Source organism: Lontra canadensis, unplaced genomic scaffold, assembly GCF_010015895.1.
Source record: "Lontra canadensis isolate GAN:19392208 unplaced genomic scaffold, GSC_riverotter_1.0 scaffold3, whole genome shotgun sequence".
Lineage (NCBI taxonomy): Eukaryota > Metazoa > Chordata > Mammalia > Carnivora > Mustelidae > Lontra > Lontra canadensis.
The window spans coordinates 584337-599518 of record NW_022630997.1 but is presented as its reverse complement, the minus strand read 5'-3'; the positions used below and the strand labels follow the sequence as shown (position 1 = coordinate 599518).

The window sequence follows — 15182 nt, the reverse complement described above, 5'->3', positions numbered from 1 at the left end:
GGTTATTCTTCTATCTGTTGGTTTTGTTTTGTAGCGGTGTCCTTGGCTCTTGCTCTGAATGGAGTCTGCACAAACACTATTAAGTTAATAGTGGGAAGGTAAGTTCCAGAAAGAAACAAAGGGTGGCTTAGACTCTCAAGGTCATCTGTGGATTGGCATTTGAGCTTTGGCTTAAGGAACACTTCTGGTTGCCCCCAGGACATGATTTCTGTTCTCCATTTATCTTGCCTTTTCCCTCCACTGCTCCAGAAGTGAGCTAGTTTCCATAGAGATGAACAGTCAGAAAGACCTGGATCTGAGGCCTGACTTTGGCCGTTGGCCTTGGACAGGTTAGCTCCCATCTCAGAAGCTCCAGCATTTACTGATTATCTGCCTGGGGGAGGGTGCTAGCCAGGCACCTAGGGGGCAGAAGGTGGCTACAAATTGGGCAGTGCCTGACCATGGAGCAGTGGTGTTCTCCCAACTTGCTGTGTTAAGAGTTGCCTTGGGGCCCCGATAAAATGCTGGTTCCCAGGTCTTGTCTGCTCTGGGGGTTTTGGTTCAGTAGGTGAATAGCCACACTTGGAGAAACAGTAGCCGTGTAGGGGGGAGAGAGTACATCAGAAAATCTGAGAGATTTTTTTGATACTGATCATTGATATTTTATTGATATTGACAGATTATTATTAGGCCTAGATCTCAGAGCTGGAAAGAGTTGGTGTGACTCACTATGTGCATAAAAGGGGCCGTGTGTTTACAGCACCAGCAAAGCCTTGCCCATGGCTGGCCTTCAGCAAATATTAGCTGAATTAGTGGGAAGGGATTGGCCATCACTCATCTGTGTGAGAATCCTCACCAGAGGAAGGCAGAAAAACACGGGGGGAAGTGTGTCAGTGCAGGAATCCAATCACTGGGGTGCAGGCTTGTCTTTTCCTCTTGCAGATTGGATGTGACCTTGGACAGGAGTGTAATCTTTCTAAACCTTCATTTTTGCCCCTGTCAGATGAAGGAAGTCCCAGAGTTGGCATAAGAGCCACGTGGTACGATGGGGGTGCCGTGCTTGGCACTGTGTATGGTACCTGGTAATGGCTCCATAAGTACCAGCTGTGCCTGCGGCAGGGGGTTCAACCTTGGGCCCCACTTCTGCCCATGCCCCGTGAGGTCTGTGTCCCCAGACCTGGGCCAGGGAGGCCAGCCTACATGGCCATGCGCTCTGTACCATGGAGCTGAGCTGTTGGGTCCTCGGTCTCAGTGAGGTTACGTGAGACCCGCTATTCGAAGAGGGGCAACTGACCATCCAAATTCAAGATGTGGGGACATGAGGAGCCTGGAGTCTGGGCTTCTGGAAGCAGCCGCTGAATGGGAGCTGTCATTGGAGGCAGGAACTACCTTCTCCTTTGGCACCATGCTTAGATGCCTCCCATCAGTCCTCTCCTCCAGCCCTCACAACCTCCCCTGGGGGCAGGTGTTCATCTCCCCTTTTACAGATGTGGAAGCTGAGGCTAGGGGAGGCTGTGGGACCTTCCCAAGGTCCACAAATGAGTATGTGGCAGCGTGAGAGTTCCAACTCAGAGCTTTCTGACCCCGAAACCTGAGCTTTCCCCAAGATCACTGAGTCTGGAGTGGTGCCGGGGGAGCGCTGGTGTGGACGGCAGGAGGAGGAGCTGGGGGCAGCAGGGAAAGGTGGGGTCAGCTGGGGGTTCCTTTGCGATGCAGCATTTTATATTGAAAATGTCCATGGTGTCTTTTGTAGACCTCGCCCCGATTTCTTTTACCGCTGCTTTCCAGATGGAGTGATGAACTCGGAAATGCACTGCACGGGTGACCCTGATCTGGTGTCCGAGGGCCGCAAAAGCTTCCCCAGCATCCATTCCTCCTGTAAGTTCCGAGGCTGGGATGACCTTTAATTCCTGGTCATGTCTCCTGACCACTTTCCTTGGGAGTTTCAGTGGAGAGGAAAGTGCTAGGACACGAGTGTTGAGCACATTTCATGTTTCTCTCCCTGTAGGCTTAGAAACACGAATTCAACAGGAAGTAATAAACCTGGGGATGAGGCTTTATAGAGTTTACAAGACATTGTATACGTTGCTTCTGTGAGCTCAGTGGAGTGTGACATGGGACACTTGGCCCTTTGGCAGTACAATTCAGGAGCTTAACAGGGCAAGGCAATTTACCGTGTTCCTTGGGAACTTGCTTTTCAGCTCCATGTTCCCTCTGGCATATTCTTTCAGCGATGGTACTGTGTGTGTGTACATGTACATACACACACAATACACACACATGTGTGGGTGCACGCCTCACTACGTAGTCTGGTTATAGATATGTGGGCTGGGACCAGCCTTATAGCCAAGACTAAATATTACAATCAGGTGTAGGGTGTGTAGTGGAGAGGATACAGGTCTTTGTAGTGACAGACCCTGCTCTGCCAGGTCTTAGCTCTGTGACTTACCCACTCTTTCCTCAGTGCCTGCGGTGTACCATGGGAACGATGATGCCTCCATTCCGGCTGGGGTGAGGGTTAAGATAAGGACTGCTGGTTGCTGACATTTGGAGCAGCTGCCATGCCAGGGCGTGTAGGGCATTATCCCATCTAATGTAGTCACTGTGTATGTGAAGTACTCAGGATGCTGCTTTAAATCAGCAGGATGTACCCGTATCGTTGTCTGTAACCAGAGCTGAGGTTCCGGAGTGTCCTGGTTCATTTCAGCAATGTTTGTTGAGTGACTGAGGTGCCAGTGGTGCTAGGTGTTGGGGAACACAGAGATAACTAAGACACAGCTTGTGTTCTGGGGACTCTAGAGGCAATGGCACGCTGTATATTTAGGTTGGTGACCCTGGGATCATTGGAAAACTGTGGCCACAGGCGGCCACTTGGGAGAGGCTGTTCTTATGACCCGAAGTCCTTGATTTCTCACTGGTGTGACATTATCAGCCATTGGCAAGCCTGTTAACCTTGATCTTGTCTGTTTTATCTAAGTATGTAAGACATTTCCTGAAAGTGGCTTGATCAAAGAGTCTTTGGATGCCTTTTCCTGCCGTGTTTGTTGAATATTTTTCTCGGAGCCTTTAGAGACTGGAGCCCTATCAACAAGATATTGGGGTGCCAATCACTCTACGTGAATGACTGTTAATCTGTACAAGGGCCTCACCAGGTTGGGTTATCCCCATTTCACACATAAGGACAGTGAAGCTCAGACAGACTCTAAATTGTTCAAGGACACTTAGTTGACCTTCCTACCAGCCTCTAACTCAGTAGTGTCTCAGGGCTTACCATGATGAAATACAATGAAGTATCCCATGTTCATGTAAATAAATAACTCATATTCTTGTCTGGTTTGTTGGACTACAGGGAGTTGAATAATGTTCCCCCTAAAGATATGTCTGAGTCCTAACCCACGGAACCTGTGAACGTGACCTTATTTGGAGAATCACCTTCGCAGGTGTAATTGAATTAAGGACCTCAAGATGAGATCATCCCGGTTTTAGGGTGGCCCTAAATCCAATGACAGACGTCCCCATTAGAGAAAGACATAAGAATATTTGAGACACAGAGACATAGGTGAGAAGACCACGTAAAGATGGGGGTAGGGATCGGAATGGTATAGCCACAAGCCAAGGAACGTGGAACCACCAGATGCTGGAAGGGGCAAGGAATGATCCTCTCCTGGAGCCTTCAGAGGGAGCATGACCCTGCCCACACCTTGATTTCAGATTCCTGGGCTCCCGCATTTCTCTCTTGTCTTAGGGCATGTTTTGTCCTCCCAGAGGCTCGGTGCCAAGCTTGAAGGGGCTTCCAAAGCTCAAAGCTGAAAGAAGTGAAACTCTGAATGCTGGCTTTTAGATGGTTGACTGAGGCCTACTAGCACAGTTCAGTGTCCAGTGCTGCATTTGACCTCTGGCAAGAAACAGCTGTCATGTGAGTAACTTAGCCCAGAAGACTGCCGGTCCTGAAGAGTAGAGCCCAGGCCCCACAGAAGGGTTCCTTGTGGAAGCACACCTTCCCTATCAGATGCGTTTTCTGAGGGCTGCCTGCCAGGTGCCACATCAAGTGCGTGGCTGATGTCCCATCTGTACTCCACCAGCTTTTGGACAGAGGCTGTTATTAGCTTCTGCTTAAGACACTATTTAAAATGTTATGGATTTTTACTACTTGGCAGACATGGAATTCTACCCACCCTCTAGGCTTCGATGAGAGTATTTTTATCTGTTCTCTTTCTTAGTTGTGACAGGTCAGTGATTGCCTTACAGGGAGCTGCCACATCCACTTAGAAAAGCCACCAGGGCTGTTGTTTGGATTTTGTGGCTACAAGAAAGTGGTTGGCATGACTCTTGGCTCCTGGAGGAGGTGCTGGACCCCGGAGGGATGACCTTAGTGGACCCCCGGGGTGATACACACACTCCTTCTCCCTTCAGTCAGATCAGCTTTGTAGGTTGCGCGGGAGTGAGTGGACACAGGTGTTCTGGGCCACGGGATCTCTGAGGATGAATTCCTCATGCTCAAGAATCACAGGCTTGCTTTGTAGATAACCAGTGACAGGAAGGTAGTCGATGTCTACATACCACCCTGCAGAGAAGTTGGTTTTCTTTGAACCTAAGAACCAACACTGGTTTCTTTTGGAAACAGAAGATCTTGTGCTTAATTGACCAGAAGCAGCCAAAGAGCTTTCTACTAACGTGCTCATGTGGCATCCAGCCCTTCGATGGCCATCTTGTGCAACTTGCTCTGTAAGGAGTCCCAGGCCTCCTTTGTAGGAGAAATGGAGTCACAGTTTCAAAGAGCAAGTGGTTTCCTCCAGAAACCAAGAAGTTACCAGAAACTTGGGATTTATTTTTTTATTGTTTTTGAAGATTTATTTTGGACAGAGAGAGTGTGTGTGTGCGTGCATGAGCAGGGAGAGGAGCAGAGGGGGAGAGAGAGAGAGAGAATCTCAGGCAGGCTCCCTGCTGGGCACAGAGCCTGACGCAGGGCTTCATCTCATGACCCTGAGGTCATGACCAGAGCCGAAACCCAGAGTCGGACACTCAACCCACTGAGCCACCCGGGTGCCCCCAGAAACTTGGGATTTAAAGCAGAGAAAGTCAATATAGCTTTAAAGCAGGGATATTCTGAAAAAGGAATTTTCTTTCATTGCAGTCTTGGGCTTTTTGATCGGGCATTGTTTCACATTCCAGAAAGAGGATAGCTTTCAGAGAGAAGAATAGAAACTAAATGTTCTTGAGCATTTACTCTTGTAGGTATGGGGTTGGTAGTCCGGGAGGGTGCAGGACGGCCAGACATGGCCAAGTCCTCTTTAGGGCAAGGATGAATACCAGTTACATAATCACAGTGGTCCAGAACTGGGGACTAGGAATTCCAAGGAGGGGACAGGAAGAGCTTTGGGAGGAAAAGCACTTTCTCCTATCATTTCCCAGGAGAGGACATATGAGCTACAATGTTTTGAGATACTTATGTTTGAAGTGTTTTTTTTTTTTCCCCCATTCTTTTGCTGGATGCAGAATTCTAGGTAGAAAAATCACTTCGGCTCAGGATTCTCATTTAGAGAGTGTTTGAGAGAAGCCTTGTAGCATTCCTTTCCTTGATTTTATTTTTCTTTCTCTCTCTGGAACCTCTTAGAATCTTCTCTCTGTCTCTGGCCATCTGAAGTTCCGCGGTCATGTACCTTACTGGGATTCTTATTTAAGCTGGAAGCACTAAGCTAACAGAGCCGATCTCGTTAATTAAGCTTCACTGAAGGATGAATGGTGAGTGAGCCGGGCTTTCACTGGTTGACCCCAAGTGTTAGCATCTGGCCTTTTCTTTGAGGCTATTTCTTTCCCCAGCGGAGGTTCCCTAGGCTCTGGGCAGGTGGACCTGCACCTGGCATTCTGGAAGCTGGGCGGGGAGGCTGGGGTTCTTGTAGGTCACCTTGCGGACTAAGCCTTCACCCTTGTTTCTGTCTTGTTCCTCAGCCCTGAGCTCTACTTGCCTGCTTTTCCAAAGTGCAGAGCCTCACATCGTTTAACCTTTTATCTTTAAGAATCAGGGAGGTGGCAGTTTCCTTCCTGGTTTGTAGGATGGGTGGAGAGTTTAACTGGTCATAATAGGAACTTCCCACCTGGTTCTCATCTCCATCCCCTGCCTTCCCCTCCCAGTCTGCAGTTCCCAGGGCCTTCAGCTCAGAGCTTTGCAGGCCCTTGCTGGTGAATAAGGGACTTCCCACTTCCCATCAGCACCAGCCTCTGCAGGCTTTAGACTCTCCTTTTCTGGCTCTGGGAGGTGTCGTCTCTGTCAGCTGCTTGCCTTGGCATTCCTTGTGGTGTGGACTCCAGGTGCTTCTAGCTCCATCTAAGATAGAATGTATGGTCCTGTTTGCATCAATCATGGTTCTCCAGAGAAACAGAACCAACAAAGAGTATGTGTGTGTGCGTAGGGGGACAGAGGAGAGGAGGAAAAGGGAGCAGTTGTTTTAAGGAATTGGTTTGCATGGTTTTTGGGGCTGGCCAGTCTGAAATTTGTAGGGTCAGCCCGCAGGCTGGAAGCTCAGGTAATGGGCAATATTGTAGTCTTGAGTTTGAAATGGGCAGAGCCAGCCAGCAGGCTGGAAAATCAGGCAGGATTTCCATGTTGCTGTCTTTTGAGGTAGAATTTTATTTGGGAAACCTCAGTCTTTTCTCTGAAGGCCTTTGACTGATTGGGCAAGGCCCAGCCCAGCTGGGGAGTGTGAGTGAAGCTCCTTAAAGTCCACTGATTGGAAATGTTCATCACATCTAAAAATACCTTCCCAGCGACATCTAGACTGATGTTGACAGAACAACTGGGCACCAGGGCCTGTCCCCGATGACACGTAAAATTAGCTGTCTCACTATCGCTCTTTCCTCCTTCTGACATTTAAAAATCCGAAACACCACCAAAACGCTCAAATACCTTAGTTACAGAGATACCGCACGTCAGAAGGTTCTCGATCAGCCTCGGTGTTACTCTGATGATAGAGTCCTTGAGAGTGAAGTGCGCCCACTACGGCGTCTTTGTAGGCTGAATGTCTGGGAATTTGCTTTCCCTGAACAAATCTGAATGCATTTTAAGTATGGACTGCGAAACGATCACAGGGTCCCATGTATGCTCACTGGCCAGGTGTGACTCCATGAAGCATGAATATTCAGGATTATAAACCAGCTGGTTCTTCAAGTGTTAGGCGAGCCTTTGCATAAAGACACAGGAAAAGCAAAATAGGAAATTCTAAGATTCATTTATTTTGCATCATCGAGTTAATTGGAATTGCCATCCAGGGGTTTTGCTGGGTGGGTTTGAGTAGATGAGAAACCTGAAAAATGCCCCCTTTATCTTCTTTTAGAAAGGGTATATAATGGCATGGCTACTGAGGTCATTGTTCTGGCCAGGACTGACCCATGGTCATGTGTCTGAGGTCAGCTCAACTTGTGTGGTTTCCATTAGAACTTTTAAAGGGAAGCTTCTGGCATGTCGAGGGACAGCCTCAGACCCAGCAAGAGCCCCTCATGGCTTTTTTCCTACATTTGTATTTTCCTACATCTCAAGTTTTGAAGGCAATTTCGAAGGTTCTGGAAAGTAACTGTTTCATCTGCCACATCTTTCTCAAGCAGAGGAAGACTCCCCTTTCTCTGGGGATGCCAGACGCAGGGAGGGAATGCTTGCTGTCAGTGGGATGCTAGACCTCTTCATGGGAGAGGTTTCTTAATCTCTCTTCCATTATCACTCCTCCTCCTCGTTTCAGATCTTTCTCCCACGAATTCCTCCTTTCTTCTGTGAGAGTTTAATGCCACCAATATTCTGTCTGTGTATGTACCATGGCCCTTTTTTGGGGGGGCCACCAGCAATGATAATCCCTAAGACTTTTTCATCTCCCCAAGAGCCAGTTTTTAACCCCTTGGCAGGGGGCAGTGCTGTCCTGGTTGAGGATGCCTGGTTTGGGTGGGAGTTCTCAACTTTACAGTTTTACCCACCGGGAGACTTTCGGGTATGTCTGAAGAAAGTTGTAGTTTTCACAAGTCGGTGGCGGGGGTGGGGGGGTGGACCGAGAACGTCAAGTACACAGAGGTCACCCGTGCTGCTAGACATCAAGACACAGGCCCCATGACACAGACTTAGGTTGGTCCAGATGTCAGTAGTGTCCGGGCTAAGAAACCCCCGTCTCAGGGAATTAGGTAGACATGTGGCAGAAGTCAGTCACTCATATGTGAAATTTGTCCCCTTTACAAGGTCCCGGTCTGACTGAGTAAGATAGGTTGAGAAATGGGCACTGTTTTAACGAATTCAAAATACTCTCCCCCTAGAACTCGACCCACTATTTGATTTCTATTTAAAAAAAAAAAAAAAGCAGGGTATGAGGAAAAGCTAGATACAAGCTAAATGCCTTTTTCTTTATTATTATTATTATTATTTTTTGCTTTTTTTTAAAAAAAAAGATTTTATTTTTATTTATGTGACACACACACAGAGAGAGACAGTGAGAGAGGGAACACAAGCAGGGAGAGTGGGAGAGGGAGAAGCAGCCTCCCTCAGAATAGGAAGCCCGATTCGGGGCTTGATCCCAGGACCCTGGGATCATGATCTGAGCTGAAGGCAGACACTTAATGATTGAGCCACCCAGACACCCCTCTTTTTTCACTTTTTATGATACAAAATTTCGGACCTGTAACAGAAGACAATTTGACTGAACACCCACAGCCCCAGTCTGAGGTCCTGCTCTTCTTGCTTTCTGCTTTTCTTTGTCCATTTCCTACCACATTCAGTACTAATGATACTTTGGAAGAAATTATTTTGGTAATTTAAGGTAAAATTTATATCACAGTGCTAAGTCATCGCCATTCAGTTCCGACAGGTGGACCTATCACGTAACCCTATTCCTGCGTCGATATAGAATATTTCCTTAAACCTAGAAAGAAAAGTTCGTTTACGTCCCTTTTCAGTCCATCCTCATTCCCTCAGGATAGCCGCTGCAGGTTTTGTGTTTTTGTTTTAGCTTTTAAACTTCCGATTTGTTTTGCCTATTTTAAGACTTCATATAATTGGAATCGTACGGTATGTCCTTTTCTTGGCTGGCAGCTTTTGCTCAATATAATGTCTTGAAATTCCTCAGGTTGTCATGAGTATCAGTAATTTCTTTTTTTTTTTTTTAAAGATTTTATTTATTTATTTGACAGACAGAGATTACAAGTAGGCAGAGAGGCAGGCAGAGGGAGAAGGGGAAGCAGGCTCCCTGCTGAGCAGAGAGCTGGATGCGGGGCTCGATCCCAGGACCCTGGGATCATGACCTGAGCCGAAGGCAGAAGCTTAACCCACTGAGCCACCCGGGCGCCCCCAGTAATTTCTTTTTATTGCTGAGGGAAGAGAAGGAGGGGGCCCTGTGTTCTGGGATGTTCCTACCTGGAGTGGAGTTTTCTATCATACTAGGGTTCGAGTGAGGAGGAGGGAACGGGTCAGGTTCAAATGCCGCAGATTCTTGCTGTTCTTACTGAGTTTTAGTGCATTTTCTTGAATAAATGTTTATTTAGTTTTTGAACGTTCTTGGGACCATCCAGAGACTTAAAAAAATTTTTTTTTAAATAATTTTCCTCTGTTTTGCTTGGTAGTGGGTCCACACAGGTCCTCACATTGCCATCCTAGAAGTGGAATTACCTTATGTCAGTTTTAATCATATTTTTAAGGAACTTATACCTTTCATCGAGGTTGTTGGATGTATTAGGATAAAGTTGTTTATAATATTTTGCTCTTGACTTTTTTGATGTCTGTACGAGCAGTGTTGACAACCCTCTTCCGTTTCTGTTATAGTAATTTGTATTTTCTCTACTCTTTTCTTGATTAATTATACGTGGGGCTTATCAATTTTACTAATCCTTCCAAAGAACCAACATTTCTGTTTGTTTATTTTCTCTGTTTTTTGTCTCTTTTTTACATCATTGATTTTGGCTCTTATTTGTATTATTTCGTTATTTTTAATTTTTGCTTAATTTGCTCATAATTTTCTTATTTCCTAAGTTGAAAATTTAAATCATAGCTGTTTAAGACTTTTCCTTTCTAATTTAAGCATTTACAGCTTTAGATTTCCCTTAAGCTCTGTGTTAGTGGTGCCCCCACAATTTGGAGTATTGTATTTTTTATTGCTGTTATGTTCAAAATATTTTCTAACTACCCTTGTTTTTTGTTCTTTGATCTTTGGCTCTGTCTTTGACCTTTTTATTTAGAAATGAGTTTTTCACTTTCCAAATGACTTTTCTAGCTATCTTAATGTTTTGAGTTAAGTCTTCATTTTATTGTGAACAGAAAACATGTTGAGTATTTTGAAATTTATTGAGATTTGTTTTATTCCCTACTGAAAACTTTTTCTTAAGGAGCTTTCCACGCACACCTGAAAATGTATTTATTTATGCACATGTTGGGTGTGTCAGTCCATATGTGTCCATTAAGTCACCATGGTGTCATTCGGAAATTTTTGGTCATTGCTTTTATTCTTTTTGTCTCCGTGTTCTCTAAGAATTCTCAGTGTTACTGGCGCTGCCTGGGTGGCTCAGTGGGTTAAGCCTCTGCCTTCAGCTCAGGTCCTGATCTCAGGCTCCTGGGATCGAGTCCCACATCGGGCTCTCTGCTGGGCAGGGAGCCTGCTTCCTCCTCTCTCTCTCTCTACTTGTTATCTCTCTCTCTGTCAAATAAATAAAATCTTAAAAAAAAAAAAGAATTCTCAGTGTTACTAAGAATATGGTGTGAAGCTCTTCAACTAGGACAATAGAGTCATCTGTTTCCTCTTCTAGTTTTACTGGGTTTTGCTTCGTATATTTTAGAGGTCTGTTTATAGGCACATACAGATTGATTGTTGTGGATTCTTGGTATTTTGACTCTTTTATCATTAGGAAATGTCCTCTGTTCCTCATCCTACCTCTTCCCATATTATTGAATGACTTCTTGGAGGTACAGGGCTCTTAGGTCTATCAACTGTGAAAAAAATTTTATAATAGATACCTTGTTCTTAGCCCTTGGAGAGGGAATAGACTTGAATTGTAAAGGAATTATTCAATAGACACCTCTTTTGTGTGGGCTCCTTTTATCTTTATATCAAACCATTGACTCTTTTTTTTTTTTTTTAAAGATTTTTATTTATTTATTTGACAGAGAGAGATCACAAGTAGGCAGAGAGGCAGGCAGAGAGAGAGGAAGGGCGGGGGCGGGGGGGAGGAAGCAGGCTCCCTGCTGAGCAGAGAGCCCGATGCGGGACTCGATCCCAGGACCCTGAGATCATGACCTGAGCCGAAGGCAGTGGCTTAACCCACTGAGCCACCCAGGCGCCCATCAAACCATTGACTCTTAACACAGTCTTCTGAATATGGGTCCAGACACCATCAAGATGGTAGCTGGATTCCAAAAATAGAAATTCAAATCATCACATGTCCTCTGTAATGGACATCTTTTGGGATATGTGTGTATGGATGGAAAGACACAAAGAGAAAGGGAAAGAAAAAAAAAAAAGGAAAGAAACCAATCAACCAGTTGATCATGAGCCAACACTGTCCCACAATCCCCTTCTCTGGAAATTGTCCCATTTCTGAGTGGATACCCTTCCTTAGATGGGGCCCTGCCATAGAAACATTACCTTTTGGGTTCAGAACCACCAGCCTTTTTCTTTGTGTCTTCTCAGATTCACATCTAGCATGCATTGTGTTTTCTCTTCCTTTCTGGGTAGAACTCATAAAAGTATGTAAGTTATTCCCGTGGGGGTCTCCACAACAAGCTTTTCATTCCAGTCTTGCTTCCTATGTCTCCCGGTGGGTCTGGGGGCTGCCTCTCCTACCTCTGTTGGCATCTTCTTGGGAAATGCAAAGTCATTTGAATGTTAGCTGGAGCCAACTTAATTAAGAAGTGAAGTCTGCCGAAGGAAAATGAAACAGGATGATTCTCCAGCCAAGTCTGGGCGGCCTTCAGATGATTCAGACCAGTACTTCTTTGCTCCCATCAGTCTCTGGAGTCTGCTAATTAGTGCTAAATAGCACCTTCCTTCTGGGGGTGGATTCAGCTCTGGGCATCTAGAAGCAGGAAAAGCATTTCAAGCTTTTGAAGAGTATGACATTCTAGAAAGCTGATGTCAGGACACCCCAGAGCTTCAAACTCTTCAGTGACTTCCCAGGCACCTAAAGGATAATCCAGCCCAGATGATGTTCGGGCCCCGGCAGCTTCTTCAGTCTCATGTCCTTCGCCCCTCCCAGCCTCACTTCCTGTGGTCCAGCTGCTCTGTCCTTTGGATGACACAAAATGTGTCAGGTTCTGCATTAACAGCTTTAAAGGACTTATCCCATTGAATCCCCACAACATACCTATGAGGTCAGCACTCTCATTCGTCCTCTTGTGCAGATGAGGAAACTGAGGCTGAGGAGGAAAATGATTGGCCTCCACACCACACAGCCTGTGTGTCACAGGGCTGGCATTTATACCCAGAGTGTCTGACTTCAGGGCCAACTTTTTTTTTTTTTTAAAGATTTATTTGAGAGAGAGAGAGAGAGAGCATGAAAGTGGGGAGGGGCAGAGGGAGAGAGAGAATCTTAAGCAAACTCCCCACTGAATGTGGGGCCCTATGCAGGGCTCCATCTCACAATCCTGAGATCATGATCTGAGCCAAAATCAAGAGTTGAACCCTCAACCAGCTGAGCCCTCCAGGTGCCCCCAGAGCCCAACTTTTGACAGCTCCCTCCAAATGAGACATTCTTTCCTTTCTGGGCATTTGCACTTGCCCTGCTCTCACTTCTCAGACCCTGTCAGAAGCCTGCCCACCTTCCTCCACCCTCAGCCGCTGACTCACACGCTGGTGTAAAACTATCCTGGCTCCCTTGCCCCGTAGGTGGACCAGGGCTGGAGGGTGGATTTTACCGTCTCCTAGAGCCCCAGCGGGGGTGGGCTCCTGCCTCCCAGAGTGGTAACATGTGTTACCAATGTCATCCATCTATGGCTTCCTTCCCATCCAGGTCTTTCTTCCCCACTGGTGTTTTCTTGAATCATCTTCCTAACAGACAACTTGCACTTGATCCACCTCAGGATCTCATCCTGAGGGTATCCAAATGAAGACATTACCTTGGCTAACTCCTATGACTTCCTTGAGTTTCAGCCTCTATGTGGCCTTAGGAAAGCAGCCATCCTGAACACCCCAGATGTTCTAGCCACTGTTTTTTGTTGTAGCACTTAGTTGTGTCTGTACTCAACCTGGTGGTTTGCTTGTTTTTCTCTACTCCTGCTCTGTGAGGGCAGGAACCTTGATCCTCTCCAGCACTGACGTGTCCCAGGGCCCAGCACTGACGTGTCCCAGGGCCCAGCACTGCGAATGCTCAGGATTGGTGCCCCAAATAGTTACTGAACTAACCAATCTGTTGTCTTAACTGAATAAAGCTTTAACGGAAGCTACGAAGATGCTACAAATGTGTGAGCCCGACCCCAAATTCATCATCGATGCCAAGTTCCCAGAAGACCCCACACTTTCCTTTGTTTAGAGTGAGAGAGACCTGAGCCGTTAGGGTCAGGTGCTCAGCTGTCCTGCCGCCCAGCTGTGAAGTCTAGCAGCAAGCCCTTGACCGCTCAGTTTTCCCCTCGGCTCTTAGAACATGAAGGGGTAGGGGCGGGTAGGGCGGGATAGGGTGGCGTAGCTTACTTTGATTTTTGAAGCTCTGTGGTTCTCCCTTGGTGTCATCAGCTTTCTGAGAGGGTTCAGCTTCTCTGCCAGAGAAATTCCTGTGAGATTGAAGGGGCTAAAGGCAGGGAAGCCCCTTGCGTGGCAGCCGGCTCATAATCGTAGTCTGCCTCCTCTGGTGGGGCTGGGAATCTTGCTAATGACGGGGAAGACCACTTGTGTCACTGGTGTCTGGAAGCCTGAGCGGGACCTGGGGACTTGGGTGCGTGTTGACGGGGGAGACAAGTGGGCTTCTTTAGTCCAGAACATTGACACTCACAAGTCCTTTTTTTTTTTTTTTTTTTAAATAAGCAGACATTCAGAGGTTAAAAGTGTTTGGGGAGCCTCTTTGTGCCTGTTTCCACCATAAATGGACTCGGTTTCAGGCTACAGCTTGTTCTTTCCACAGGATTATTTCCCTTCACTTTTGAGTTATGAGGAGCTCTGCAGTATTTCATCAGAAGGAAGGAGAAAAGGAAGGAAGGAAAGAAGGAAGGAATATTCTTTTTTTAAGATTTTGTTTATTTGATAGAGTGAGAGAGAGCCTAAGTAAGAGGAGCGGCAGGCAGAAGGAGAGGGAGAAGCAGGCTCCCCACTGAGCAGAGAGCCCGATGTGGGGCTCGATCCCAGGACCCTGAGATCATGACCTGAGCCAAAGGCAGAGGCTTAACTCACTGAGCCACCCAGACGGGAATATTCTTGAGAGCCTCTACCCAAGCCTCTCCACATCCCTTGGTGATTAGTAACCTTGTAAAAAATATGGATCATATTTCTGTCCTTTACGAATATGGCCTTTTGGTCCAATGTTCGTATATTTTGCCTGGGTATTACTTATCATATCTTACAAATAAAACAAGCTTCCATTTATTTCCTTCTGGAAAAGAAAAGTGACCGGCATTTGCTGAGTCTGGCTAGAGTGGGGAAGCCATATGAGCAGCTGCCTGTTCCTCCCTGTTCCTCCCCATGGCTTGGTGCCATGGCCCCAGGGGTTGTCTCCTCCTGCTGTTGAACCTGCTGTCCTAGCTGCTGTGACAGGTGACAGTGTGGCCATATGATTCACAATGGGGACTTTGTCACCACATCTCAGGTAAACCTTCCAGGACTCTCTAAATGCTTTATAAAATATTCACTCATTTATGTCGTGAATCAGTCATTTAGTGCCTACGCTTTGATTGGACACCGAGTTCGTGCCAGGCCTGTGCATGGTACCGGAAGAGATGGTGGGGGGTAAGACAGACCCAGTCCCTGTTGTGGCGGAGTTCAAGGCCAGGGCCTCTGTGAGCCCACAGGGTACTTGTGTCACTGAGGAGAACGAGTCTCTTTCAGCAGATGCAACACCAGGTACAGGGTGTAGTTGGTAGAGAGCAGCCTACCCTTGTGGGGGGGCGCTCCAGGGCCATGAGCATCCCCAACAGCCATTCTTGATTGTCCCGATGGACAGCACTGGCTATTAAACAAAAGGCCATTTAATTACACTCCTGACACGCTGGTAGGAAAAATATATAATAGCTGGTAATTAAAGTGGTGTCTCTTACATAATCAGAG

At 46.6% G+C, this 15182-nt stretch overlaps 1 protein-coding gene across 3 annotated transcripts in view; it reads left to right on the top strand.

The window, feature by feature from the left end:
- Positions 1-15182, top strand: part of PLPP4 (phospholipid phosphatase 4) — a 113588-nt gene that overhangs the window by 56119 nt on the left and 42287 nt on the right. The window contains exons 4-5 of one of the 3 annotated variants that reach the window (XM_032878454.1): positions 35-98; positions 1733-1857. The exons of 1 other annotated variant lie outside the window; for it this stretch is intronic. In XM_032878454.1, the coding sequence (XP_032734345.1) occupies positions 35-98; positions 1733-1857 (189 nt within the window). The remainder of the gene's footprint in view (positions 1-34; positions 99-1732; positions 1858-15182) is intronic. One more of the 3 variants, XM_032878474.1, reaches the window with a different exon arrangement.